General features: G+C 42.4%; 1 protein-coding gene across 1 annotated transcript in view; it reads right to left on the bottom strand.

Annotated features, from left to right (window-relative positions):
- The window catches only part of LOC124863604 (carbonic anhydrase-related protein 10-like), a 299,030-nt gene that overhangs the window by 12,502 nt on the left and 258,989 nt on the right, over positions 1 to 27,539 (bottom strand). The window contains exons 7-8 of the mRNA XM_047358056.1: positions 11,352 to 11,506; positions 5,553 to 5,727 (exon numbers count right to left, since the gene is read on the bottom strand). Of these exons, the coding sequence (XP_047214012.1) occupies positions 5,553 to 5,727; positions 11,352 to 11,506 (330 nt within the window). The remainder of the gene's footprint in view (positions 1 to 5,552; positions 5,728 to 11,351; positions 11,507 to 27,539) is intronic.

The raw sequence follows: 27,539 nt of genomic DNA, 5'->3' as shown, positions 1-27,539 counted from the left end.
CTGTCTCCCAGAGCAATTACACATTATAGCACAAGACATCGAAAAAATAGTCTATGTATTAAGAGTCGGACTGCATCATGGCATGATGACATCATGCTGTATGCCAAGAATGAGTGAGACATTAAATCACTGATTCACCTAATCAAGACATACAGCAAGGACATCAGTGTCATTTTGATTTGATAAGTTTGGCCAAATAGTATCCGAGAGGGGCAGGGTAATTGCTTTTTGTGACGTCCCTGGTCACAAATCGCTCTCGACTCGTCACTGGGCTATCTAATTCTAAAGGTATGACCACCATTCTTACCATCATTGACCGTTTTTCTAAGACCTGTCACCTTATCCCCCTTAGAAAACTACCTTCAGCCCTCCAGACTGCTCTACTCTTGTTGGTCAAACATGTTTTCCGACTACATGGGATATTACAGGAAATCCCGTCCGATCTGGGGCCACAATTCATCGCACAGGTTTGGCGACAGTTCTGTTCTGCCTTAGGGGATAAGGTTTCTTTAACCTCTGGATATCATCCACAGTCAAATGGCCAGACCGAAAGAATGAGCCGAGAGCTCGAATCCACTTTGAAATGCCTCACCTCAACCAGCCCCACTATCTGGAGCCAGTTTCTCCCTGGATTGAATATGCCCATAACTCACACGTCTGCAGCTACTGGATTCTCCCCATTCAAAGCTTCTTTGGACCTTCTTCAGTCACTAGATGGTGCCAGGAGCTAAGAGGAACTGAGCCACAGTTGTTCTCTATCATTAATCATCTGCTGAGGAGCTTAAATACTCCAGACAGCCAACACTCCAGTGCCTGAGTTTTGACCTTCAGTGGTAACTCTAGCCAGCCGATTCTTAACTCTCCTTTGTGAAAGTAATTTCCAGAACTTACTTTCTTGTGTCCTCCTCCCAGGTTACTTTGTGGTCCTGTACCCAGTATCCAGTTCTGCCATCAAGCAGAAGTTCTGACTTACACTTCTCAAGAGGATTGTCCTCGTATGCAATTTCCAGTTGGCTGTCTCTGATTACAAGGCTCCTCTGGCTCTCCTATGAACAGACCTTGCTCACCCTCCACCGTGCTCCCTCTCCAAGAACATCCACCAGGTGCCAAGTTCACCCCCCATGCAAGAGAGACAACTTACCTGGATCGAATCACCATCTACTGGTACTCACCAGTCCTCCTGGATCGGACTTGGGCCCACCGAGGCACTCTAGTGGGCAAACCTTCAACAAAAGAAAGAAACCAGTTAGTTCCATAATTAATTCATCCACAAAACAAGATCACTTACCTCCAGACAGAATTCCATCTCCTGCCAAAACTCCTGGACCTCAGCAGTAATTCCCCCCCGGACAATCATCTCAAGCCATTCCGTAAGCAGCTTCATTTATTTACATTAAAAATTATTCACTTTCTGGAGCAATACTTCGACTCACCATTTACTCCCCTCCTTCCACACAGTGACAAGTTCCTGGTTCCTGCAGATCTACATTTAATATTCTTTCAATAAACTTGTTAACTTTTCCCCTGTCTCATGAGTGTATTCTGGATGTGGGTCAAAGCAGCTAGAGCCGCCATGACACCTCAAATGGAAAATGCTAGGTACAGTGTAGTGTTATGCTTTTATAAGTGAAGTTTTTGCTTTCATTTTATTATCATAGTAAATAGGGCCAAAAACACCATTGTGACTTTTTACTCATAAACTGACTCAGGGACACCCATTAATTAAACTTGGCCAAATACAACAACACTCGTTTGTGTTGCTGGTATTGGACAAAGACATTTTCTTGACCAACAAAATAGCCAAAAACTTCGGAAACTGTACACCTTTCTTCATAAGGGAAACATTTAAGAGTCTTTCCGGGACCTGTAATAATTTATTCTTTTATACTTTAATTAAAATACTGTATGTTTAATTTATTGTTGTGCAGGTAAAAAGTAAATAAAACTATTTTTCATTGGAAAAACCAACTCACGACACTTGAGTACTTTCAATGTGGAGATTTTTGCCCACAGTAAAACAAGTTTAGACACCACTGGATTAGGGTGTCAGGTGTGTTAAGCAGCAAAGTGGTGGCTAGCTAAAAGAAGCTATAGGTCCACTAATTAAGGAACTTTCAGCTGTTAGATTCCCAGTTTTACTCTAGAACTGCTACTCTTTTAACTAGTTTTAAATGACCTATTGTTTTAGTTGACACTGACTTTCAATTTGTCTAACTACTTCTAACTGAAGAATAATTTAATTGTGAATTTTTCTAAATGTCTTATGCTGAAAAAGATTATTTTCAAATCATTGTCATGAGGGTAAGAAACAGCTGATCTTTGCTCACCACTCATTTGTTTTCTCTGTATGTGCTTGTGCATTAGAATAAAAAATAATGATAAATATCATAGACAACATTATTATGACCATTAATCCATATATAATAATAGTAACAGTAATGTATTTTTTTGTTGCTTTTTTAATCAAACTAATTCATTAATTTTATACAATTTTGATGGATGTTTTTGTTTTATTGCAAGAAACTGTGGATCAGCTTTGTTTCCTGGTTATACAGGTCCTTCTCAAAATATTAGCATATTGTGATAAAGTTCATTATTTTCCATAATGTAATGATGAAAATGTAACATTCATATATTTTAGATTCATTGCACACTAACTGAAATATTTCAGGTCTTTTATTGTCTTAATACGGATGATTTTGGCATACAGCTCATGAAAACCCAAAATTCCTATCTCACAAAATTAGCATATCATTAAAAGGGTCTCTAAACGAGCTATGAACCTAATCATCTGAATCAACGAGTTAACTCTAAACACCTGCAAAAGATTCCTGAGGCCTTTAAAACTCCCAGCCTGGTTCATCACTCAAAACCCCAATCATGGGTAAGACTGCCGACCTGACTGCTGTCCAGAAGGCCACTATTGACACCCTCAAGCAAGAGGGTAAGACACAGAAAGACATTTCTGAACGAATAGGCTGTTCCCAGAGTGCTGTATCAAGGCACCTCAGTGGGAAGTCTGTGGGAAGGAAAAAGTGTGGCAGAAAACGCTGCACAACGAGAAGAGGTGACCGGACCCTGAGGAAGATTGTGGAGAAGGGCCGATTCCAGACCTTGGGGGACCTGCGGAAGCAGTGGACTGAGTCTGGAGTAGAAACATCCAGAGCCACCGTGCACAGGCGTGTACAGGAAATGGGCTACAGGTGCCGCATTCCCCAGGTCAAGCCACTTTTGAACCAGAAACAGCGGCAGAAGCGCCTGACCTGGGCTACAGAGAAGCAGCACTGGACTGTTGCTCAGTGGTCCAAAGTACTTTTTTCGGATGAAAGCAAATTCTGCATGTCATTCGGAAATCAAGGCGCCAGAGTCTGGAGGAAGACTGGGGAGAAGGAAATGCCAAAATGCCAGAAGTCCAGTGTCAAGTACCCACAGTCAGTGATGGTCTGGGGTGCTGTGTCAGCTGCTGGTGTTGGTCCACTGTGTTTTATCAAGGGCAGGGTCAATGCAGCTAGCTATCAGGAGATTTTGGAGCACTTCATGCTTCCATCTGCTGAAAAGCTTTATGGAGATGAAGATTTCATTTTTCAGCACGACCTGGCACCTTCTCACAGTGCCAAAACCACTGGTAAATGGTTTACTGACCATGGTATCACTGTGCTCAATTGGCCTGCCAACTCTCCTGACCTGAACCCCATAGAGAATCTGTGGGATATTGTGAAGAGAACGTTGAGAGACTCAAGACCCAACACTCTGGATGAGCTAAAGGCTGCTATCGAAGCATCCTGGGCCTCCATAAGACCTCAGCAGTGCCACAGGCTGATTGCCTCCATGCCACGCCGCATTGAAGCAGTCATTTCTGCAAAAGGATTCCTGACCAAGTATTGAGTGCATAACTGTACATGATTATTTGAAGGTTGACGTTTTTTGTAAAAAAAACACTTTTCTTTTATTGGTCGGATGAAATATGCTAATTTTGTGAGATAGGAATTTTGGGTTTTAATGAGCTGTATGCCAAAATCATCCGTATTAAGACAATAAAAGACCTGAAATGTTTCAGTTAGTGTGCAATGAATCTAAAATATATGAATGTTAAATTTTCATCATGACATTATGGAAAATAATGAACTTTATCACAATATGCTAATATTTTGAGAAGGACCTGTATAAAGCTTCTGCTAAATATAGACAGAACAGAATAGAAAAGCAAGATGGCAACGGTGACTTTAATTTTGAACTCTAATTCATCCCAAAGGGGTTCTGTCAGGTTGAAGTCAGGACCTGTGTGAGAGAAAATGTAACCAACCAGCACAAACTCGCTCATCCATGTCTTTATGTACATCACTTTATGCACAGGTGCACAGTCATGTTTGGGTCCATCCCCAAACTGTTTCTCAAAGATCGGATCATGAAATTGTCCTGGTTTGCTAAAGGGTTAATAATTCCCTTTACTGTCACTGAGGGACCAAGCCCAACTCAAGAAAAACATCTCCACTGCACCACCTTTGACCTTCACACAATGCAGTCAGGCAAGTGCAGTTCTTCCAGCAACTGCCAAAGCCAGACTTCTCCTTTGGAATCAGCAGACAAAGGGGTATGAGTGGTCATTCCAAGGAATTTAGGAAAACCGGCCATTTACTGTTATTAAGGTAATATTGCTTTGACACTGCAGTTGGCAAGCTACAAGTGCTGTGTCTGTTAAGCAAATAGTTAAATCAAATGCACAGTTAAGATCTGCAATGTATATACTGCATGTCACTCAGTAAAGAGCAAAATGACAATAAGCTATATTATTCTGTGCAGAAACGCTTAATTTACCCTAATAAGGTTTACGTGTTTTCTTTTACACTTTTGCTTAAGTCTATGTTTCAGATCATAATGACAATAATAATATGTAGGCTACTGGTCCATTTCTAGTGGGTATACAGGTGGAACCTTTTTTTCATATATATAAAAGTAGATCTCTGGTTACATAAAAAGGTTGTTAAATATCATTGAAATCTCCATTACTTGTGCACTCAGTAAAAAATGGATAAAGAAGTGGATGTTTGGAAGACAGGAGGATAATGTTTAGCCCATTCTTTACTTTTAGGTTATATAGCATTGTAAAATATAAATATATTTGAGTAAAGATAAAGATGAGCTATTGTATGAAAATGTAAATGGTAATTGCAGTCAGCATGTTTAATACCGTAAGAGGGTCAGCATAAAAACTGTTTGGTCAGAACATTCAGTGTCTCAGTCATTTTTGCTGAACATTCATATCTGTAGCCTCTGTTAACTATGAGACATTCCACTGTCTAAAGTTATCATACTGATTTGCTGACTTTGACTAAAAGTTTCCTGGTTATTTTTAATTGAGTAAGCGCAGCCAATGGATTTGACAGTTTACATAAAAGTGACTTAAAAATTTCTCCAGTTTTGGCATAAGCATGTAACAGCTACCGTAATCAGCTCTAAAGGATGGCAAGTGAGAAAATAAAGTAATATACTTGGCAATATTTCCAGCAGAATTGAGTACTTTTTGACAAATATCCCACTAACAGTCAGGTTACCTCTGTACTGTGGGCGAAGGGCGCGGTTGTTGGGGCAGTCACGGCCCTGCTTGCTGAAGTTAATGTTGGTTCGAATGCAGCGCTGCAGCAGAGGCTGGGCTGGCCTGGTGTTGTCGCTCATACTCAGAAAGATCTTGTATGGCTCATTCTGGCTGAGAAGGCGCAAAGAGTGCATCTGTGGGAACATAGGTTTGGTGTGTTTACAACATTAGGGACCACCAAGTGAGCTAGACAAGGTGAACCAGACTATTACAGATATTTTGGTTTAACGAGAACTGCTAAAATTTTTAATCAAATGATATGTTACTATGCTTATGTTAATACATGTAAATCATGTACACCAAATGTCAGCAAGGCTTACAAAGTTTACAAAGTGCTGTATGTGTTTATCTATGTTTATGTTCCGATACTGAAATTTAGCTATTGGAAACAATGATCCATTTACACACCTGCTGATTTCTATTCAGGTGAATTCAATTCAAAAATAAGAAATTAATGAAAAAGGATTAAGGAAAAATTAAAAAGGAAATTAAATATTGTTTTAAGTCGTATACAGGTTTCGTATACAGCTATATATGTCACTGGTATACACACTTTCCACTACAGGTTTATACAAGATCTGGAGAATCTTGCTGCAAATGCTGAAGGGCCTAAGTTTCCTCAAGAAGTACAGTCTACTCTGTCCCTTCTTGTACACCCCATGACTGCAGAGTCATCTGAGTATTTTTGCAGATTACATGAGTCAGTCTTGTACTGGAAGTCTAAGGTGACAGAGTGTAAAGGAATTGTGAGAGTACCGTTCCCTGTGGTGCTCCTGTGCTGCTCCTGTGCTGCTCCTGTGCTGCTGACTACCTGATTAGACACATGACCCTTCAGATTCACAAACTGTGGTCTGTTTGTCAGGTAGGCTTTGATCCATGCAATTTTTGAGGTCTCCACCTGTGTATCATGGAGTTACTGACAAAGTAAATCAGGTGGAATTGTGTTAAATGCACTAGAGAAATTAACAAGAATATGATTCTCACAGCACTGCCTGCTTTGTCCAGATGACAGCAGATTTTTAAAGTAGGTGTATGATCAGAATCAGAATCAGAATCAGCTTTATTGCCAAGTTCGTACATACAAACAAGGAATTTGACTCCGGTACACTTTGGTCTTTGGTTTTGTTTTTGTATTACAGAATATACATATTTACAATGTACAATATACACATATATAATAAAAAGGTGCATTTGCAACATCTGTATGCTGTTGTTTTGTACTCCATTGAATGTTCAACAGAGAAACAGCCTGGGGAAAGAAACTGTCTCTGTGGTGGCTGGTTTTAGTGAACAGTGCTCTGTAACGGCGGCCTGAAGGTAAAGCTCTGAACAGTTTATGTGCAGGGTGTGTGGGGTCTGCAGAGATTTTAGCAGCTCTTTTCCTGACCCTAGACCTGTATAAGTCCTGGATGGAGGGAAGGTCAGCCCTGGTTATTCTCTCTGCATTCCTGATTATTCGTTGCAGTCTGGACCTGTCCTGTTTTGTGGATGAGCCAAACCACACTGAGATGGATGAAGACAGGACAGATTGAATGATGGCAGCGTAGAAGATGACCAGCAGCTCGTTTGGAAGGTTGAACTTCTTGACTTGCCTCAGGAAGTACAGTCTCTGCTGGGCCTTCTTTCGAACAGTGTCTATGTGTGAAGACCATCTCAGGTCCTCAGAGATGGTGGTTCCTAAGAACCTGAAGTGGTCCACGGCCGATACAGTGTTGTTGAGGATGGTGAGGGGGGTGTATGGGGGTGGTGTTCTCCGAAAGTCCACCACCATTTCCACAGTCTTGAGTGGGTTGAGTTCAAGGTAGTTCTGACTGCACCAGTGGACCAGCCGATCCACCTGCTGTCTGTATGCAGACTCATCACTGTCCTGGATCAGTCCAATGACAGTGGTGTCATCTGCAAACTTAAGGAGTTTCACGGACGAGTCCGATGAGGTGCAGTCATTTGTGTACAGGGGGAAGAGGAGTGGGGATAGGAGAGGCAACCAGCCCCTGGACCCAGGAGGTGGTCCCCTTCCTTCCGGGGCAGAGACAGGCAGAGTACCCCAGCAACAGCCCAGACTTGTGCCGGCACCGCCTGAACCTGAACAACCGTGGCCCACACCTCGACCCCTGTTCCAACACCAGCCCCCAGCAACACCCGTTCTTATCCAGAGAGGGCGCCATGAACAAAAGAGGGTACTACTTAGACTGAATGAGCCCGCCAACCAGAGCCAGTATCAAAGCTGTCTCAATCCCCCAATGCATTCAGATTTCAACCCCATGAGCCCTTCACCTCCCATAAACCCAAACATGAATTCCCCACAGGGCCACCCCCAGCCAGTACACTGATATCAAACACATGTCCCTGAACCCAATGCCATGAATCCCCTCTCCACAGGGGCACACCCCCACAGACAAGCTCCACCTCTGAAAAGCCAATGAAGACACATCCACACAGTGCAAGCTCCACACACAGCCCCGCTCCAAGCCCCCCCACATCCCGCCCTCCACTACAGAGCATGCTGCGATGGCAAGGCAAGGGCCCCGTGCAATGCCACCCCATCCTCCACCCAGTGCAGCAGAGCAGACCGCACTGAGCCCAATACTCACAACGGACCCCTGACCCCACACCAAGATGGGACAAACTCACCCGGCAAGTTGTCCCCAGCCCTAGGACCGACGGCCCCCATCATGCCTCCGCAACCACACAATCCCACGATTCATCATTGCCACTGCAACTACAGGCCATGGAGAAACACCAATCAGCTCAACTTCACTGTCACCGCTCAGAAGATCCAAATGCCTCCCCACCCCACATGTTGCAACCCCTCTCTGTCACCCTCTAGCCCACCGCCCTCACATACCTACCTTGGACACGACAGCCAGCGGAGCAGCTCACAGCCAAGACTGCCCAACCACCCAGCCAATGCCAGCAGCCCCAGCCCGCCCGTTCCTGAAAGAGAAATACAAAAAAATAAAGTAAACGTGCACGAGCAGGGTACCCGCACCTGAGCCGACCATCCGTCTCAGGCCGAGCACTACCCGTTTGCTGCCCCAGTGCAGGTACAAGACGTGCTCCACCGCCCCACCCACCAGACTGTGACTGCAGCACTGCGCCTGTCCGGGGGCCAGAGCCACAGGACGAAGCATCGAAGGAAGGCCACTAAAGCACGCCAAAGACCGGGCACCCCCCCAACCCCACACGTCAACCCCAGAGGCACCTCTGCATGCTGGCTGCACACACTTCCGCGAGGCAAACCCCAGTCACAGCAAGCAGGCCGGTCAGCCCCTCCACCAATGCGAAGGAAAAAGACGTGCTCCACCGCCCCACCCACCAGACTACAACTGCAGCCCAGTGCCTGGCTAGGGGCCAGAGCCACAGGAGGAAATCCACCACAACACGCCAAAGACTGGGCACCCTGCCAACCCTGGAGATACCCCAGCATGCTGGCTGCACACACTACCGCGAGGCATACCACAGCATACCCCACCCTCTGTAATGGTTTGCCACTTTGCCACTCCAGTGTGAATGTGATCAGGTGCAGTGGGAAGCACCAAGCAATAACATCACTTACCATTTAGCAGACTCCTAACTTGACCAAATGGACCTCTCTAATACCCAGCTGTAATCTTTAGGTGACAGTGGAGCAAGAGAGCAAACCAATGGTGTACCTGCAGCAAGAGGGCATATTGCCCTGGTGACAGTTGTGGTTGGGGTCGTCACGATACTAAAATTTCAAACACAATGCCGATACTACGAAAAATACTTGATACTGGTCGGTGTTTACATCCCGCCGCAAGCTAACGTGCAGGTTGCACAGCGCATGCTCGCCGACCAGATACTGAGTGTGGAGCGGACCAACCCGGACTCCTTAGTAATCGTCGTTGGCGACTTTAACAAAGGTAATCTGACCCACGAACTCCCCAAATATAGACAGTTTATAAAATGTCCGACCAGAGAGGACAACATTCTGGATCACTGTTACTCCACCATCAGAGACGCTTATCACGCCGTCCCACGTGCTGCACTGGGCCAATCCGACCACATCATGGTCCACCTGAAAGCAAATTCTGCATGTCATTCAGAAATCAAGGTGCCAGAGTCTGGAGGAAGATTGGGGAGAAGGAAATGCCAAAATGCCAGAAATCCAGTGTCAAGTACCCACAGTCAGTCATGGTCTTGGGTGTCGTGTCAGCTGCTGGTGTTGGTCCACTGTGTTTTATCAAGGGCAGGGTCAATGCAGCTAGCTATCAGGAGATTTTGGAGCACTTCATGCTTCCATCTGCTGAAAAGCTTTATGGAGATGAAGATTTCATTTTTCAGCACGACCTGGCACCTTCTCACAGTGCCAAAACCACTGGTAAATGGTTTACTGACCATGGTATCACTGTGCTCAATTGGCCTGCCAACTCTCCTGACCTGAACCCCATAGAGAATCTGTGGGATATTGTGAAGAGAACGTTGAGAGACTCAAGACCCAACACTCTGGATGAGCTAAAGGCCGCTATCGAAGCATCCTGGGCCTCCATAAGACCTCAGCAGTGCCACAGGCTGATTGCCTCCATGCCACGCCGCATTGAAGCAGTCATTTCTGCCAAAGGATTCCCGACCAAGTATTGAGTGTATAACTGTACATGATTATTTGAAGGTTGATGTTTTTTGTATTAAAAACACTTTTCTTTTATTGGTCGGATGAAATATGCTAATTTTGTGAGATAGGAATTTTGGGTTTTCATGAGCTGTATGCCAAAATCATCCATATTAAGACAATAAAAGACCTGAAATATTTCAGTTAGCGTGCAATGAATCTAAATTATATGAATGTTAAATTTTCATCATGACATTATGGAAAATAATGAACTTTATCACAATATGCTAATATTTTGAGAAGGACCAGTATACCAACATCAGTGGGTTCTTTTCTATTTGCGTCTCTTGGCAGGAATCATCTCATCCCTGATCTGACTGAGTGGAACATCAGTTTGAAATAAAGGAGGAAATTATTCTGATCCCTCCCGAGCTGCTTGAAATTTTATTTCATGTCAAGCAGCTCCTGGTGATCACCACACCAGCAGAGGACTTATGGTTCAAGTGTCAAACATGGCACAAACAACACGAAGTTCTAAAGCAAGAGATGGCAAGCCAGCCACACTGGCGCCATCTTCCTCACAGTACTAAATGCAGTGAGAATACATGGCACATGTATTGTGGGAGTTTGTTGACCAGATAAATGCTGTCCTGAATTGGAACTTGTAGCCCTGTAACACCCAGAGTCTCTGTCTGAGGAGTGCAGCTTGTTTTAGGTAGGAAGAGCTGTTCCAGTAACATAAAAAGGCTTTCAAGACCTGTGGCAACTACTTTACAATGGCAAGATTTATAGCAGTGTCATTAAAGCTGTATGCACATAATGTTTTTTTTTATATCAACTTATAAATCAACCTTATACATTTTGTCTGAGAAACAGATATGAAAAAGCTGAGTATTCTTAGTTCCTGAGTTAATCAAGTGGTAAAAAGCAATTTCCGTTTTTCGTGTTTTTTGGTTTTGAGTACCAGGATTTTATCCATTTAATTCCTTGCCGCTGTTACAAAACAGCATCGGTCTGGAAAAAAAGATGCTGTCCTATCCTGATTTTAAGAAGCTAATTTGCAACTCCGACATGTTAAAGCCTACGCAAGCAAATTAAATTAGAAATGTTTCTGCCAGAATGCACATAGCCTGATATTACAATTAATGTAATGTATTACATTACATTATTTATCCAGCTTTAACCTACCTGCATCTGTGTCACATAAACTGGTTTGTTGATGAGGATCCATGTGGAAGTCTCGTAACAGGGAGGGATCGTAATGGAGCCCTCATAGGTGATGTAGCGTATGGTGTCAGGGTAAAGGTCAGCTATGTTCAGGCCCATTAGTAAGAATGCATCATCTAAAGAAACAGGAAGAAAGCAAGAGTGCAAGGTGTTTGTTGAGTACATGGGCAGACAGGAACGTGAAGAGCGGAGAACGTGTGAAGACCATAGCACGGAACACTGACAGAGAACTGGGCAGTACAATGTGGAAAGTAACAGTCATGGATATGGAGCAACGAAGAAACATGAAGTCAGTGGAAGATTCCAGAAAATAACAAGGGAAGTGTTCCCTAAACTGAGGGAAGTGTTGATGATGACATAGAATGCAGGTGTGAGTAATCAGGGGATAAAGAGGAGCAGCTGAGGCAGAAGGCAGGCAGAGAAGCTGAGGGGGGATGCTAATTTACCCAGAGAAGCTGAACAGAGATATAAAGAAACCCAGTGTCAGGATGAGTTCTGGGAGTTGGACCCAAATGCTCACAGGCAAGCCGAAGCAGCACAATGAGTTGAGAAATTTAATTAATAAAGATGGAAACTTACATTTACGCATGATGTAACCAGAAGCAGGTATGAACATGAGCAGGCATGGCATGAGCAAACAGTATTCAACAATGAGGAGTGAACAGAACCAAAGAGTATACGGGTCCTTCTCAAAATATTAGCATATTGTGATAAAGTTCATTATTATCCATAATGTCATGATGAAAATTTAACATTCATATATTTTAGATTCATTGCACACTAACTGAAATATTTCAGGTCTTTTATTGTCTTAATATGGATGATTTTGGCATACAGCTCATGAAAACCCAAAATTCCTATCTCACAAAATTAGCATATCATTAAAAGGGTCTCTAAACGAGCTATGAACCTAATCATCTGAATCAACGAGTTAACTCTAAACACCTGCAAAAGATTCCTGAGGCCTTTAAAACTCCCAGCCTGGTTCATCACTCAAAACCCCAATCATGGGTAAGACTGCCGACCTGACTGCTGTCCAGAAGGCCACTATTGACACCCTCAAGCAAGAGGGTAAGACACAGAAAGACATTTCTGAACGAATAGGCTGTTCCCAGAGTGCTGTATCAAGGCACCTCAGTGGGAAGTCTGTGGGAAGGAAAAAGTGTGGCAAAAAACGCTGCACAACGAGAAGAGGTGACCGGACCCTGAGGAAGATTGTGGAGAAGGGCCGATTCCAGACCTTGGGGGACCTGCGGAAGCAGTGGACTGAGTCTGGAGTAGAAACATCCAGAGCCACTGTGCACAGGCGTGTGCAGGAAATGGGCTACAGGTGCCGCATTCCCCAGGTCAAGCCACTTTTGAACCAGAAACAGTGGCAGAAGCGCCTGACCTGGGCTACAGAGAAGCAGCACTGGACTGTTGCTCAGTGGTCCAAAGTACTTTTTTCTTATGAAAGCAAATTCTGCATGTCATTCAGAAATCAAGGTGCCAGAGTCTGGAGGAAGATTGGGGAGAAGGAAATGCCAGAAGTCCAGTGTCAAGTACCCACAGTCAGTCATGGTCTGGGGTGCCGTGTCAGCTGCTGGTGTTGGTCCACTGTGTTTTATCAAGGGCAGGGTCAATGCAGCTAGCTATCAGGAGATTTTGGAGCACTTCATGCTTCCATCTGCTGAAAAGCTTTATGGAGATGAAGATTTCATTTTTCAGCACGACCTGGCACCTGCTCACAGTGCCAAAACCATTGGTAAATGGTTTACTGACCATGGTATCACTGTGCTCAATTGGCCTGCCAACTCTCCTGACCTGAACCCCATAGAGAATCTGTGGGATATTGTGAAGAGAACGTTGAGAGACTCAAGACCCAACACTCTGGATGAGCTAAAGGCCGCTATCGAAGCATCCTGGGCCTCCATAAGACCTCAGCAGTGCCACAGGCTGATTGCCTCCATGCCACGCCGCATTGAAGCAGTCATTTCTGCAAAAGGATTTCCGACCAAGTATTGAGTGCATAACTGTACATGATTATTTGAAGATTGACGTTTTTTGTATTAAAAACACTTTTATTTTATTGGTCGGATGAAATATGCTAATTTTGTGAGATAGGAATTTTGGGTTTTCATGAGCTGTATGCCACAATCATCCATATTATGACAATAAAAGACCAGAAATATTTCAGTTAGTGTGCAATGAATCTAAAATATATGAATGTTAAATTTTCATCATGACATTATGGAAAATAATAAACTTTATCACAATATGCTAATCTTTTGAGAAGGACCTGTATATAATGCATGGAGCAGGCAAAAACAGTAAGGCCGATTGGCTTGAAGGAGGTGGAAAAAACATATTCTGATTGCAGTGGCAGACAATGAAAGCAAAAACATGACAAAAACTAACAAAGATATGGGAAAAACTAACAAAGAATAACTCCAAGTAGGACCACAAGAATAATATAGACAGTTAAATGCAAAGAAAAGCATGAAAAACACCTAACAAATATGACCACAGAAAAATAAACAGATGCAAGACGTGAAGAACAACATAAACAACAATAAAATAGTGAAAAAACATAAAATCAAATGGCAACCATAGCCAACACCTAGGGGAAATATCTAACAGGAAATAACTCAAATAACGAAGAAACTAAACATAAAGAAATGAACCAATACGGCAACACTTATCTAATAATAATGAACACGGGAATAAAGCAAGACGTAAACACAAACACAAAAAAAACAAAATCCACCAACACCTGTGGATTGTGACAGAAACCAACAGCTAAAGGGGAGAATGAATATTATTTATAATTACTGATGCATGTCTGTGTATTTGAATGTTATGAGCTTTTAATATTATCATTCAAATGGCACATTGTGAAACAAACATCACATTTTCTTCTTTATTTTATGTGGCAGACCAACACAGAAAAGTGCATACATGTGAAGTGAAAAGAAAATGCTAAATTGGTTTTCAACATGTTTTATCCCCCCTAAAATCAGAAAACTGTGTCAAGCATTTGAATTTACACCCCAAGTCAACCTCATTTCATTGCTATTACAGTTCCTTTTCTCTTTTGGGGTTTGTCTCTACCATCTGTGCACATCTAGAGACTGAAATTGTTGCTAATCCTTCTTTGCAAAATAGCTCAAGCTCTGTCAGACTGCATAGATAGTGTCTTTGAACATCAACTTTCAAGTCATGCCACTTTCATTAAGCCATTGTAACCTATGAATACACTTTGATCTAAATTATTCAATTGTAACTGATCCATTGTAACTTCCTCTACATGGTTTGTGGCAAACCTTTAATAGCCTTACATAACGGCCACATTTTGGAGTAAAGTTGTTGTGAGGTGTAGATCTCTGCAGTCTCCTCCAGAGTTATCATGGGTCTCTTGGCTGCTTCTCTGATTAATGCTCTCCTTGCCAAGCCTTTAGTTTAGGTGGACATCCATGTCTTGGTAGGTCTGCAGTTGGTCTGTCCTCTTTCCATGTGCAGATAGATTGAACTGAGCTCTGTGAGATGTTTAAAGCATGGGATAGAACCTAAACCTGCCTTAAAGTTATTCACAACTTTCTTTTTGGCCTGTCTGCTGTGTTCCTTGGTCTTCATGATAAAGTTTGTTCTCTAACAAACCTTTTAGGCTGGAAAAAGAACAGCTGCATTTACACACATGAAGTCTATACACTTATATGGTGACTGTTGGAGGCAGTTAGGTGCACTGTAATATATTTCGGGGTATCAGATCAAAGGGAACTGAAATCAGATTACACCACCTTTTCCAAAATTTTATTTGCATTAATTTGTTGGTCTATCAAATTAATATCAATAATATTGGTTGTTGGTTGGAGTAAGGGGGAGTCAGGTTTAGCCTAAACCTGCTCAGTTATGGTTGAGGTGCAAACACACCCTCCATTTCTGCTACCTGTCTGACCCCTTCTCTTTTCCGATGGTTGTGATCAGTCTGACAGAGGGAGGTATCCCAATCCTTGTGGTTTTTAGTATAACAATGACCATCAGTGGGACCCTTTGTGGGGTTCCTTGAGACGACATTGTTGTAAATAAGCGCCGTTTAACTAAATAATCTGAACTGAAACTATCTGTGTAGTTATGCTGCTATAGGCTTAGGCTGCTGGAGGACATAACGACCACTTTCACCCTCTTCGCTACATTCTCACACTACTCTCCATTATTTGCTGTTATTTCAGCTTTTAACCTTGTTCTCTCTTTCTCTTCCTAGAAGCTACACCTGGACTGGCCTGTGACACCTTTCTGGAGAGGGGAATCGTCCCAGGTTCTGCTGGCAACAACTTAATGCTCACCCTCTACCAATGATCCACATAGCCCTGTCTTTTAGTGTTTAACCCTTTCTCTCTCCTAGACATGGAAATTGACTGAGCTTTTACTGTAACTAATTATATGTGCTCTCTTTCAGACTCTAACCTTGAAAACTGGCTCAGAGTTTATCTGTTCTTTCTTTCTAGGTGAAACGACTAAAGGAGCTACATCCATTAACATTTACTTTTCCTTCCCATAGAAAGTACTTCTGGATCAGTGCTTCTTTGTTCTCTTTGTGTCTCTGCTCTGTTCTCTCAAACCCCCAGTCGGTCGTGGCAGATGGCCGCTCACACTGAGCCTGGTTCTGCTGGAGGTTTCTTCCTGTTAAAAGGGAGATTTTCCTCTCCACTGTCGCTACATGCATGCTCAGTATGAGGGATTGCTGCAAAGTCAACACCAGTGACTGTCCACTGTCTCTACATGCTCATCCAGGAGGAGTGAATGCTGCAAGTCACTGACTGGATGCAATCTGCTGGGTTTCCTTAGATAGAAAAACTTTTTATCCAATTTGAATAAATAACTGAATCTGACTGCACTGTTCAATTGTTAGGATTAATAGGAATGTACCTGACTGTTGTGAAGTGCCTTGAGACAACATGTGTTGTGAATTGGCACTACAGGTCCTTCTCAAACAATTAGCATATTGTGATAAAGTTCATTATTTTCCATAATATCATGATGAAAATTTAACATTCATATATTTTAGATTCATTGCATACTAACTGAAATATTTCAGGTCTTTTATTGTCTTAATACGGATGATTTTGGCATACAGCTCATGAAAACCCAAAATTCCTATCTCACAAAATTAGCATATTTCATCCGACCAATAAAAGAAAAGTGTTTTTAATACAAAAAACGTCAACCTTCAAATAATCATGTACAGTTATGCACTCAATACTTGGTCGGGAATCCTTTTGCAGAAATGACTGCTTCAATGCGGCGTGGCATGGAGGCAATCAGCCTGTGGCACTGCTGAGGTCTTATGGAGGCCCAGGATGCTTCGATAGCGGCCTTTAGCTCATCCAGAGTGTTGGGTCTCTCAACGTTCTCTTCACAATATCCCACAGATTCTCTATGGGGTTCCGGTCAGGAGAGTTGGCAGGCCAATTGAGCACAGTGATACCATGGTCAGTAAACCATTTACCAGTGGTTTTGGCACTGTGATCAGGTGCCAGGTCATGCTGAAAAATGAAATCTTCATCTCCTGATAGCTGGCTGCATTGACCCTGCCCTTGATAAAACACAGTGGACCAACACCAGCAGCTGACACGGCACCCCAGACCATCACTGACTGTGGGTACTTGACAATGGACTTCTGGCATTTTGGCATTTCCTTCTCCCCAGTCTTCCTCCAGACTCTGGCACCTTGATTTCCGAATGACATGCAGAATTTGCTTTCATCCGAAAAAAGTACTTTGGACCACTGAGCAACAGTCCAGTGCTGCTTCTCTGTAGCCCAGGTCAGGCGCTTCTGCCACTGTTTCTGGTTCAAAAGTGGCTTGACCTGGGGAATGCGGCACCTGTAGCCCATTTCCTGCACACGCCTGTGCACGGTGGCTTTGGATGTTTCTACTCCAGACTCAGTCCACTGCTTCCGCAAGTCCTCCAAGGTCTGGAATCGGCCCTTCTCCACAATCTTCCTCAGGGTCCGGTCACCTCTTCTCGTTGTGCAGCGTTTTTTGCCACACTTTTTCCTTCCCACAGACTTCCCACTGAGGTGCCTTGATACAGCACTCTGGGAACAGCCTATTCGTTCAGAAATGTCTTTCTGTGTCTTACCCTCTTGCTTGAGGGTGTCAATAGTGGCCTTCTGGACAGCAGTCAGGTCGGCAGTCTTACCCATGATTGGGGTTTTGAGTGATGAACCAGGCTGGGAGTTTTAAAGGCCTCAGGAATCTTTTGCAGGTGTTTAGAGTTAACTCGTTGATTCAGATGATTAGGTTCATAGCTCGTTTAGAGACCCTTTTAATGATATGCTAATTTTGTGAGATAGGAATTTTGGGTTTTCATGAGCTGTATGCTAAAATCATCCGTATTAAGACAATAAAAGACCTGAAATATTTCAGTTAGTGTGCAATGAATCTAAAATATATGAATGTTAAATTTTCATCATGACATTATGGAAAATAATGAACTTTATCACAATATGCTAATATTTTGAGAAGGACCTGTATATAAATAAAACTGAACTGAACTGAACTGAATATGCACTTGTTTGTTGTTACAATATGAAAAAATGTAAAGAAATGTATGTTTGTTGGCGGTGCTGTCTCCTTCTTCTAAAAATAAACAGACACTTTAAACAGAATATGTTTATTTGTAAATGAAAGCTTTAAAATTGAGGGATTAGTCCCAGTCTTCAGTTATCTATGTTGATAAAATAACTTATCAATATTCTATTCTATTCAATATTTTCTCTCAAAGAACCAATTTTGTTACCTTTCTCTTATAGAATGAAATCATGTTTTACAGTTATGAGCAAGAGAATTTATCATTTCCAAAATTAAAGGTAAATGTTTAAACGAGAGGGCCAATGTAATGTGGACAGATAAGAAGCTAAGATCATTTCTGCACTAGTGTCAAGAACAAATATCTTTGATCTTGCAGAAATCTTGAATTTTCTTTGATGCTGTTGCTTTATTCAGTGTCATGTTTATGTGCAGGGTATTTTTATGACACAGTCCCACATCAGGCTAGAATTCACCACCCTCCATGTGTTTACATAAGTAGACCTCACTTCTCAAATTCTGCTGTATTCAATGTAATTCAACAGGAGTTTAAAATTCTTATAGGTCTCTAAAGTTACTTAGTAGTAGTTATTCTTAATCCCTTTGGTGGACTCAACACAGTGGACCGTCTGCCTCCATCTTAGCCCAATTCAGTTCACTTTAATTCAATATTATTCCCAGAGAGAAATTAAATGTTGATGTAACTTATATTATGTAAATATCTTCAAATAGTTGTAGATGCTGATGGCTGAGGGCAGGAAGGATCTCTCTGCCACACTGACAGTCAAACATGGTAGAGGCAGAGTGATGGTCTGGGACTTCTTTGTTTATTCACAACCTTGACAACTTGATAAATATTGATGGAACCATGAATTGTTATCTCTAGCAGAAACTCGTGAAGGACAATGTCCAACATTCAGTTTGTGACCTTAAGCTAAGTCAGTATTTCTCCACCGGGGGAATGTGTTTAGGAATCAGGGTGGGTGTGAGAGGCAAGGTGGATTCAACTGTCTTTATTTATACTTGAACAATAAGAAAGCCTCCAGTTACTAGGTGGCAGCAGTGCTCAAACAAATCAACAGACTGCCTGTACCAGTGGAAGAAGTGTACAGCACCTTTGTAAACAGAGCTGATGGAGGAGAGATGGAGAAGTCAGTCATCAGAGTAAAAAGAAAAACTGAGGATTTGTCAGTGGCAAGAAAAGGGGACAAACATAAAATCAGAAAATATGACGAAGCCCACCTTGCCCCGGGATTTACCATTTATACGGTCAGAAATGAGGAAAGACCTGTCTGTGTTTTGGGTCTAAAACCTCAGGCAGCGATCTGTGCCAATAAAAAGGCTGTTCATACTGGAAAAGCCTTTGATGTGGCTGAATTAAAAGAATTGGGCCAAAATTATTCCACAGAGACATAAAAGACTTTTTACAAGTTATCTCAAATACTGGATGGAAGAGACTAAATGTACATACTTCAATCAAACGAGGTGTGAAAATGTTGACAGGTGGGTGGGACTTCCGGTGGCGGGACATCTTAGGGCGGGACTTCCGGTGGCAGGACTTCCGGTGGCATAACCGGATATTGTCATTAACCGGATTTTGTCATCACAAGGAAGCGAATCTTTCTAATTGTATGTTTTTAGATGTTTTTTACATCTAAAAACAAAACATGTAGTTTATCCACTTTAAAAGGTCACTCAGGTTAATGCAGGCACATCACACAAAATTCTGATAAAAAGAGAACCTGACAGAATTGTAAATTCATTTTGTTTTAACACAGGGGTTATTTAGATGGATGTTTTTACATCTAAAAAACAAGAAAGACAAAAAGTAGAAACAGAACCTTTCTTCCTCTGCTCAAATGTTTGAGTGATCTAATCTGCACCAGCAACTTGTAGAGATGATCTAAAACAGAGAAACAAATGAACTAAAAAAATAGTTAAAAGTAAGCCAAACATGGAATTATCTAAAATTTTATGAGTGCTCAGTATGCTGTGTTCAAATTAGAAATGGATTCTACAGCTAAAATACTTTGTTTGGAATCATGAGAGACTCCACTTGGTAAAATGGATGATAATTTTAGTTACCTTAAGCTTTTCTTTTTTTCATCTTAGAGCAATAGTTATTGAGGATTTAGAGAAAACAGTTTTCTCCTCATCCCACGTGGGAGCCAGAGGTTGTAACCTGCAGGTGTGGTCTATGTAAAACGTCACAAGAAACTGAAAAAATAAATAAATAAAAGTTATAAAGTCCTCAGACATGTCACTGTTTATTGAATTAAGGCAGACATCCGCAGCTGTTTCTTGTGTATTGTCTCAGACAAAGTCTTCACACCGACTGTAGTCAAAGTAATTAAGACGACCGTGCTCCTTCGTGGCCCAAAGTGTCAAGCATTGTCTCTGACAATACACATCCACTGTTTAATGAACGTGTCTGCACTGTTGCTGAGCTGTCTCGGGGGGGGGGGGGGGGGGGCTGACCAAGGGGTGTAACCATGCACGCTGATCGGTTGTCGTCATTAGGGGGCGAATCTAGAATCAACGAATTAAAAAAACAGAGGGGCGTTCTTCAGTGTGGCCAAGAGGCGTAACCATGAACGCTGATAGGATTTCGTCATTGGAAACAGAGAAGGTGGCGTAGTCAGTCATCCTGGTTCTATCGAGAGATACAACGCAATCTTTACTGGGAGATCGGCTTCAAATCTGGTAGCTAAAAGTTTATTTTTAAACAGTTACACTGAAATATTTTTAGAACACTTGTAAGGAGAAACAAAAAATGTTGGAACATGTTTCAGGAATCGAAGGTGGTGAACATTCTGCTTCTTTGAGAAATACAACACAATCTTCAGTAGTGAGTATTCATCTTTAAGAATTCCTTAAGTGCTTCTGAATGCCTGACGTATAATAATAATAATAATGTTTAGAACCCACGAGTGACGAGCTGAATGGTATCGTTTTTACACAGTCCGACTACAGTAACATGTCAGACATTGTTACTGAAACATTGCGCTGATATCAAGGTAATTTAAACTGATCCCTGGGTCTTATTCTTCTTCTTCTTCTGATACTCATGTTAATATGGATAGCCAGATCACACATGCGCTGAATGAGATAAGGAACCTGGCGGTTACCTGGCATATCGAGAAATTCGGAGAATGTCAGCAGCTGTTCTGGCAATTGTGAGGCAGCCTGGCATGTGTGATGGGATCTTCAGGGTGATCAGCACTCAGACTGAGATGTTACGTGAGCTGAATCGCAGACTGGATGTGTTCCTTACACAGGATCACAGGCAGGTTGCGGTTCCTGGACTCAGGGGTGAAATGGGATAAATCTTGGAGAAAGTTGTTCGGTCGGATCTGGCGAAAGACCAGGAATTTGGCTGTTTGGATTCGCCTTTGAGAAGCATCAGCGAGACTCTCAAGGCTGACGGAAAATTAAGAGTCAGCCTAAGCCAAATAATTATTTTTTTTCTGAATCTGGCTCCCCTGCACAGCCTTGATGGCCGGTTATCTTCAACCTCTCCTGGAAGTTATGTAAACATGATGCTCTGCTCCCTCTGCCCCCTCCCTTCCCTGAGGACATCTGTGGACCTGCTCAGAACTTTGTGGCCAGTTGATGAACATTCCAACGTACCATCAAGGACAATGGTCTCTGAGACAGTGCTTCATGGACTTACTTGCACACACTCACTTGCGCACACACACATGCTCAAGATAAACATATGCACCCCCTCACACCACCTTCACCGTTCCCGGCATGATGTTGTTTTGTAAACTTGTTGCTTCTGTGTTCTGAGGTTTTTTGCAATCTCAAACTGTATCCTGCTAAGGATAAAGTGTGAAATATGATTTTTTTCCCTCTACTTACCTAATGTGGCCTCTTTTAACATGTAGCAAGGGCAGCGCCTGTGAGTGGGCAGCAAAGCCTCGGTGACAAGTTCCCCCCCTTGTCTTGTGTCATGATGGATGTTTGGATGGGTTGTACTGGAATTCTAATTTCCCCTCGGAGATCAATAAAGTATCTTTGAATTGAATTTGAATTGAATTTGAATTGAATTGAATTGAATTGAATTGAAGGAATGTTGTTGCTCAACTCAGTGAAATTCCCGTTAATACAGAAGTAGCAGATAACATCGGGTTAAATGCATCTCCTGCTAACAACAGTGAAAATGTAATAAATCAAAATCTGCACGGTGACTTTTTACGCTCATTAGAACAGGCTGTTGAAAATTTAAATAGAACACCGTCTCCACCCAGCATTCAACAAAATGAATCAGCTGACTTACAAATTCCTTCAACGTCACACGCCGCTGATCATACTGGGCAGCATGGCGGTCATTTCAATCCAGAGGTTGCACTCAACCCTGATCAGATTGAGGGAGATCCTCCTGCGACTATTGAACGTGAACATTTTAATAACATTGAAATAAGGAAACCTTTCACCATCCCACCACCCTGGCCTGGTAATGTCCCTGATCTCGCTGCAGTCTATATAAACATCATGCGTATTGTCACTGAATTAGCCGATACTGCAAGATCTTTAGCCAGACGTAACGATGTTATACAGCTAGAATTAGGGGAAAATCTCAATCGTAACGTCACGTTTACCATTACCGATGATGGGAATATGATTCTGCCTGCTTTTGAGGATTTTTTAGATGAGTTAGTACAGTCCAACGCTGAAATGCCTGCAGATAATAACCTGGAATTTGTTCTACAGGTAGTTAATGACCCTGTAGGAGGGTCGAAATGTAAGGTTAAAGGAACGTTAGACTGTGAACTGATTAATAAGAAAATGCGTCACCTGTATATTGTAGATAATACCGGTAATCAGTTATGCTTTGCCATCAGTCTTGCACACGTCTCTGACTCTAACCTTACTGATAATCAGGCTTTAGAGCTGGGGAGGGAGTGGCAACACAGGGCTGGTTTAGATGATCAGACAGCAGTAACTTTCAGTGACATTGGTAAATTTGAAAACATTCTAAAGAGAAAAATTGTAGTGTTTCACAGAACCGTTACAGACTCTGTAGCTCTGTGTAAATTTGAGACCAGTTTCCCTGATCGATCAAACCCTCTCTTTCTGCTGTTATTTCAAGGTCACTATTATGGGAATAAAAAATCTCAAGGGTTTTATAGGATCGGGATACATCTGTGCATATTGTTACGGGAGCTATGAAAAGCCAGACACACACCATTGTGAAGGCTATTGTCCGGTGTGTCACTCATACCAGTGTATGCGTGAAATTAACAAACCTGTCTCCTGTGGAGGTTGTCACAGAATCTGTTGTAATTCTTCATGTTTCAGTAGACACAGGGAACCCCGCAACAGACCTAGTGCTGACAGGCTAATGAGTGACTGTGAGTTGGTAAAACTGTGCAAGGTGTGCAAAAGGATATACGTTATTCCAATCAGCAAGCAGGATAAACCACATGTGTGTAATGTAAAATGCTGTATTTGCGGTGACAATATACCTCCTGATTTAGATGTGACGTGCGATGGTCATCTGTGTTACATTCAAACCGCCCAAGCCTGTAATCAGTTAGATGATAAACTGATTTTTTATGATTTTGAATGCTTCATCGACGAGAACGGTGTGCACATCCCCTGTATGGTCTGTGTTAGAACGCTGAAAGGTGAGGAATGGCATGCTTATGGATTGAATTGCACCCAAAAATTTCTTCTCCATTTCAGGAGACCGATGTACAGAGGCTTTACCTTTATAGCACACAACGCACGTGGGTATGACAGCTACCTGATTCTCACAGTTATGCAGCAGTTAGGCATTAAACCTCATCTCATCATGCAGGGAAGTAAAGTTCTCTGTTTAACCGACCCTGATTACAGGTTAAAATTCATTGATAGCCTGTCCTTCATGTGTATGAAGCTTAGTGCGATGCCGAAAGCATTAGGTTTTAGTGATCAGACCAAAGGTTTTTTCCCCCACCTATTCTCCTCTGAACAACATCTCTAGTATGTGGGGTCTTTTCCTCCTCCATCCTCCTATGCTGTAGAACGCATGAGTCTTCAAGAACAACAGGTGTTTAATAGCTGGTACAGAGAAGTGAGCAAAGGGGTCTTTGACTTTGAGAAGGAAGCTCTTCGTTATTGTAAAAATGATGTGGACGTTCTATTTCAAGGTTGTGTTAAATTCAGGGATGAGTTCTTTATGGAGACAAGTGTGGATCCGCTTAAATGCGTCACGATAGCCTCAGCCTGCATGAAGGTTTTTGTAACCAATTTCCTTCCTCCTAAAACCTTGGCCATCCCCTCACCTCTGGATTACAGGCGTAGTAGTAAGACATTTTCCAGCGCGTCCATTCAATGGCTTGGCTGGATTTCAGACAGCAGAAAAATTGACATCGAACATGCATTAAACATGGGAGAAAAGAAAATTGGTCCATATTCTGTGGATGGGTATGCAGAGATTAACGGTGTCAAAGTTGCGTTTGAATTTTACGGCTGTTTTTTCCACGGCTGTAAAAAGTGTTACATGCCTCATGACAAGTGTCCTTTGAGAGGGGTAGCATTTGAACAGTTTTACGCAGCCACTGTGGAGAGAAGCAAGGTACTCCAAACTGTGTACGGCCTTCGTATCGAGGTCATGTGGGAGCATGAGTGGACTGAAATGAAAAAAAACCCACCCGGGGGTGATCAGCTTTCTTGAGAAGGTTAACGCACCCGAACTGCTATCACCCCGAGATGCTCTGTATGGTGATCGCACCTGCCCTATGAGGTTGAGGTACACAGCGGGGCCAGGTGAAACTGTACACTATGTGGATTACACATCTCTGTACCCTTATATAAATGCTAGCTGCATCTTTCCCCTCGGGCACCCCACCATCATTTACAAAGATATTGATGACCCCAGCAGCTACTTTAGCCTCGTCAAAGCTGGCTACCCTTCTGAAGCGGTGGATGAGGAGAGCAGGTTAAAGTATGTAGCAGACTACAAACTCCACCAGGGTGTCCAATTAGACGCAGGCAAAATCGAGGTGAACCCTGCCAAAAGACAGGTAGCAAAACTGTGCTTAAACAGCTTTTGGGGAAAGTTTGCACAGCGAAGTGATCTGTCTCAGACCACAGTCATCACTAACCCTGATGAGTTTTTCAGCTTCATGTTCTCGAATAAATACAGGGTTAACTATTTCCATTTCTTCAACCCTGAAATGTGTGTAGTGCAGTGGAACTACAGCAAACGTGTCATCTCTCCCCCAAGCAAGGTAAACAATGTGTTTATTGCTGCTTATGCACGTTTAAAACGTCTCAACAGCATGGAGCAATTGCAGGACAGATTGATTTATATTGACACGGACAATTTGATTTATGTGACAAAAAGTGGTGAAACTCCTCTGGAGTTGGGGAATTATCTGGGTGATCTTACTGACGAGCTCGCGGGAGACAGCATTTTGGAGTTTGCATCAACAGGACCCAAGAGTTATGCATATCAAACCAAAAACAAGCTAGTGATACATGCTAAAGGCATCACTCAGACGCATGAATGCAGCGAGAGGGTCAATTTTGACAGCATCAAAGGGCTGGTTGAGGGCTACTTACAGGGGTCAAGTGAGGGTGTCATTGAAATTCCTCAGCACACGATCAGGAGGGATAAAAAGAGATTCCTCTTAAGAAATGCTGCATTTGTTAAAAGGTTTCCGTTGGTGTATGACAAGAGATGCCTTTTTTCTGACGGGACCACTCTGCCTTTTGGTTATTAGAGCATAAGAAGAATAAGAAGAAAGATAAAATAAAAAACAAATAAAATAAAAAATGTTGCGTTCTGCCAATTTACAAGAGGTTGATTTTGAAATAAAATAAAAAGTCACATGGATTTACAGGAGATTGATTTTGATCCTAGATTTAGAGCGCCTTTCTCATGTATGATAATAGGACCTAGCGGCTGCGGGAAAACCTTTTTTGTAAAAAGTGTTTTACAAAATTGTAACCATGTCATGGATGTTGCTCCAGAAAATATTGTGTGGATTTACACTTCTTTTCAACCCATGTATGCTGAATTGCAGAAGATGAATAAAAATATCAAATTTGTGGAAGGATTGCCTCATTCTTTTGAAGATGAAAACCTGTTTCCTCCTGATCAGAATCATCTGATTATTCTAGACGATGTTATCGCTCAAGCCTCAGATGATGAAAACGTTATGAAGGTCTTTACCCAGTTTTGTCACCATCGTAATATGAGCGTCATGATGTTGACTCAGAATGTTTTTCATCAGGGAAAGTACAGTCGCACCATCAGCCTGAACGTTAATTATATGGTGTTGTTTAAGAACCCGAGAGATAAACTGCAGTTGAATATACTGGCCCGCCAAATGTTTCCATCGCAAAAGGGTCTCTTCCTGGAGAGTTTTGAAGACGCAACGAGAGAAGCTCATGGTTATTTAATCATCGATTTCACGCCTACCTGCCCAGTACATTTCAGACTGAGAACAGGCATACTTCCTCACCAATGGCCTGCTGTGTATGTGCCCAAAACAAAGTAAGTCATCTCTGCGTGTATAAAAAGGAATGTCCCATTATTCAGAGCTCTGTACCAAGCCAGTCCGCAGAAACGTAAAGATATTATCGCGCACTGCTCTCCCGACTTTATTCAGGCTCTGTGTGAGATTGTTCTGAATATTTTTAAAGGTAACATTAAACTATCGCCCTCTCAACACCGGAAATTGAAGAAGCAAAGAAAAATCATCAGATTGTTGGCTGATAAAAGAACTGGTATCAAACGTAAACAGCTGGCTCTCAAAATCCAGGGAGGTGGTTTTATTCTCCCCATCTTAACGGCTCTTGCCCCCTTGATCGGTGATCTAGTGGGTGGAATCATCAGGAGATAATGTCTCTCAGAACATCGCAGAAGATGCTTCTCATTTCCCCTCATCAGTTCAGGCATCTGACCCAGTCAGACACGTCCATCAGACAGACGGCGGAGGAGAATTTGGATGCTGAATAGAGAGCAATATTGAATGACCCCGGTTTGACTTCTTATGAAAAAATAAAAAAATATGATGCACTTTTGCAGAGGTATCTCACTCTACTCAAGCAGGGTGTGAAAGAAGAACCATGGGTGAGTTTGACGTTTCAGCGTGACACATTGAGCGAGACTCCAGACCATGAGCAGCATGAAGAAAAACAGGTCCCGGGGCATGACCAGGTTGCTTCGGATCAGATTGTTATGGATGTACTGAAAAGCCTGCTAAAGCATAAGCGTAAAAAAGCTGAGTACATTTTGAAGAAATTATCCGAAAGAAGTGGGGGTTGGACTTCGCGAGGAGAATTTGTATTTAAAGGAAATGTTGTAAAGGTGTCCCATATGATTGACTTGTTGAAAAATCTCATGCTACCGTTTAAAAAATCTGGAGCACCGCTACCCCAAGGATGGTCAGACTTTCTGCATACTTTGTCAGAGGTAAACATCCCCATATCTTCAGTCATTAACCCTTATGCTCGTGATGAGTATAGATGGCTCAAAACGGATGGAGAGGGATCATTTATTGAAAGTGCTGAAGCATCCCCCCGCATTAAGCAGAGAAGAAAAAAGCAGAAAACTCTTTCTCCCAATTGGTTGAGATCAGAG

This window comes from Girardinichthys multiradiatus, chromosome X, assembly GCF_021462225.1.
Source record: "Girardinichthys multiradiatus isolate DD_20200921_A chromosome X, DD_fGirMul_XY1, whole genome shotgun sequence".
Lineage (NCBI taxonomy): Eukaryota > Metazoa > Chordata > Actinopteri > Cyprinodontiformes > Goodeidae > Girardinichthys > Girardinichthys multiradiatus.
This window is presented reverse-complemented; position numbering and strand designations above follow the sequence as displayed.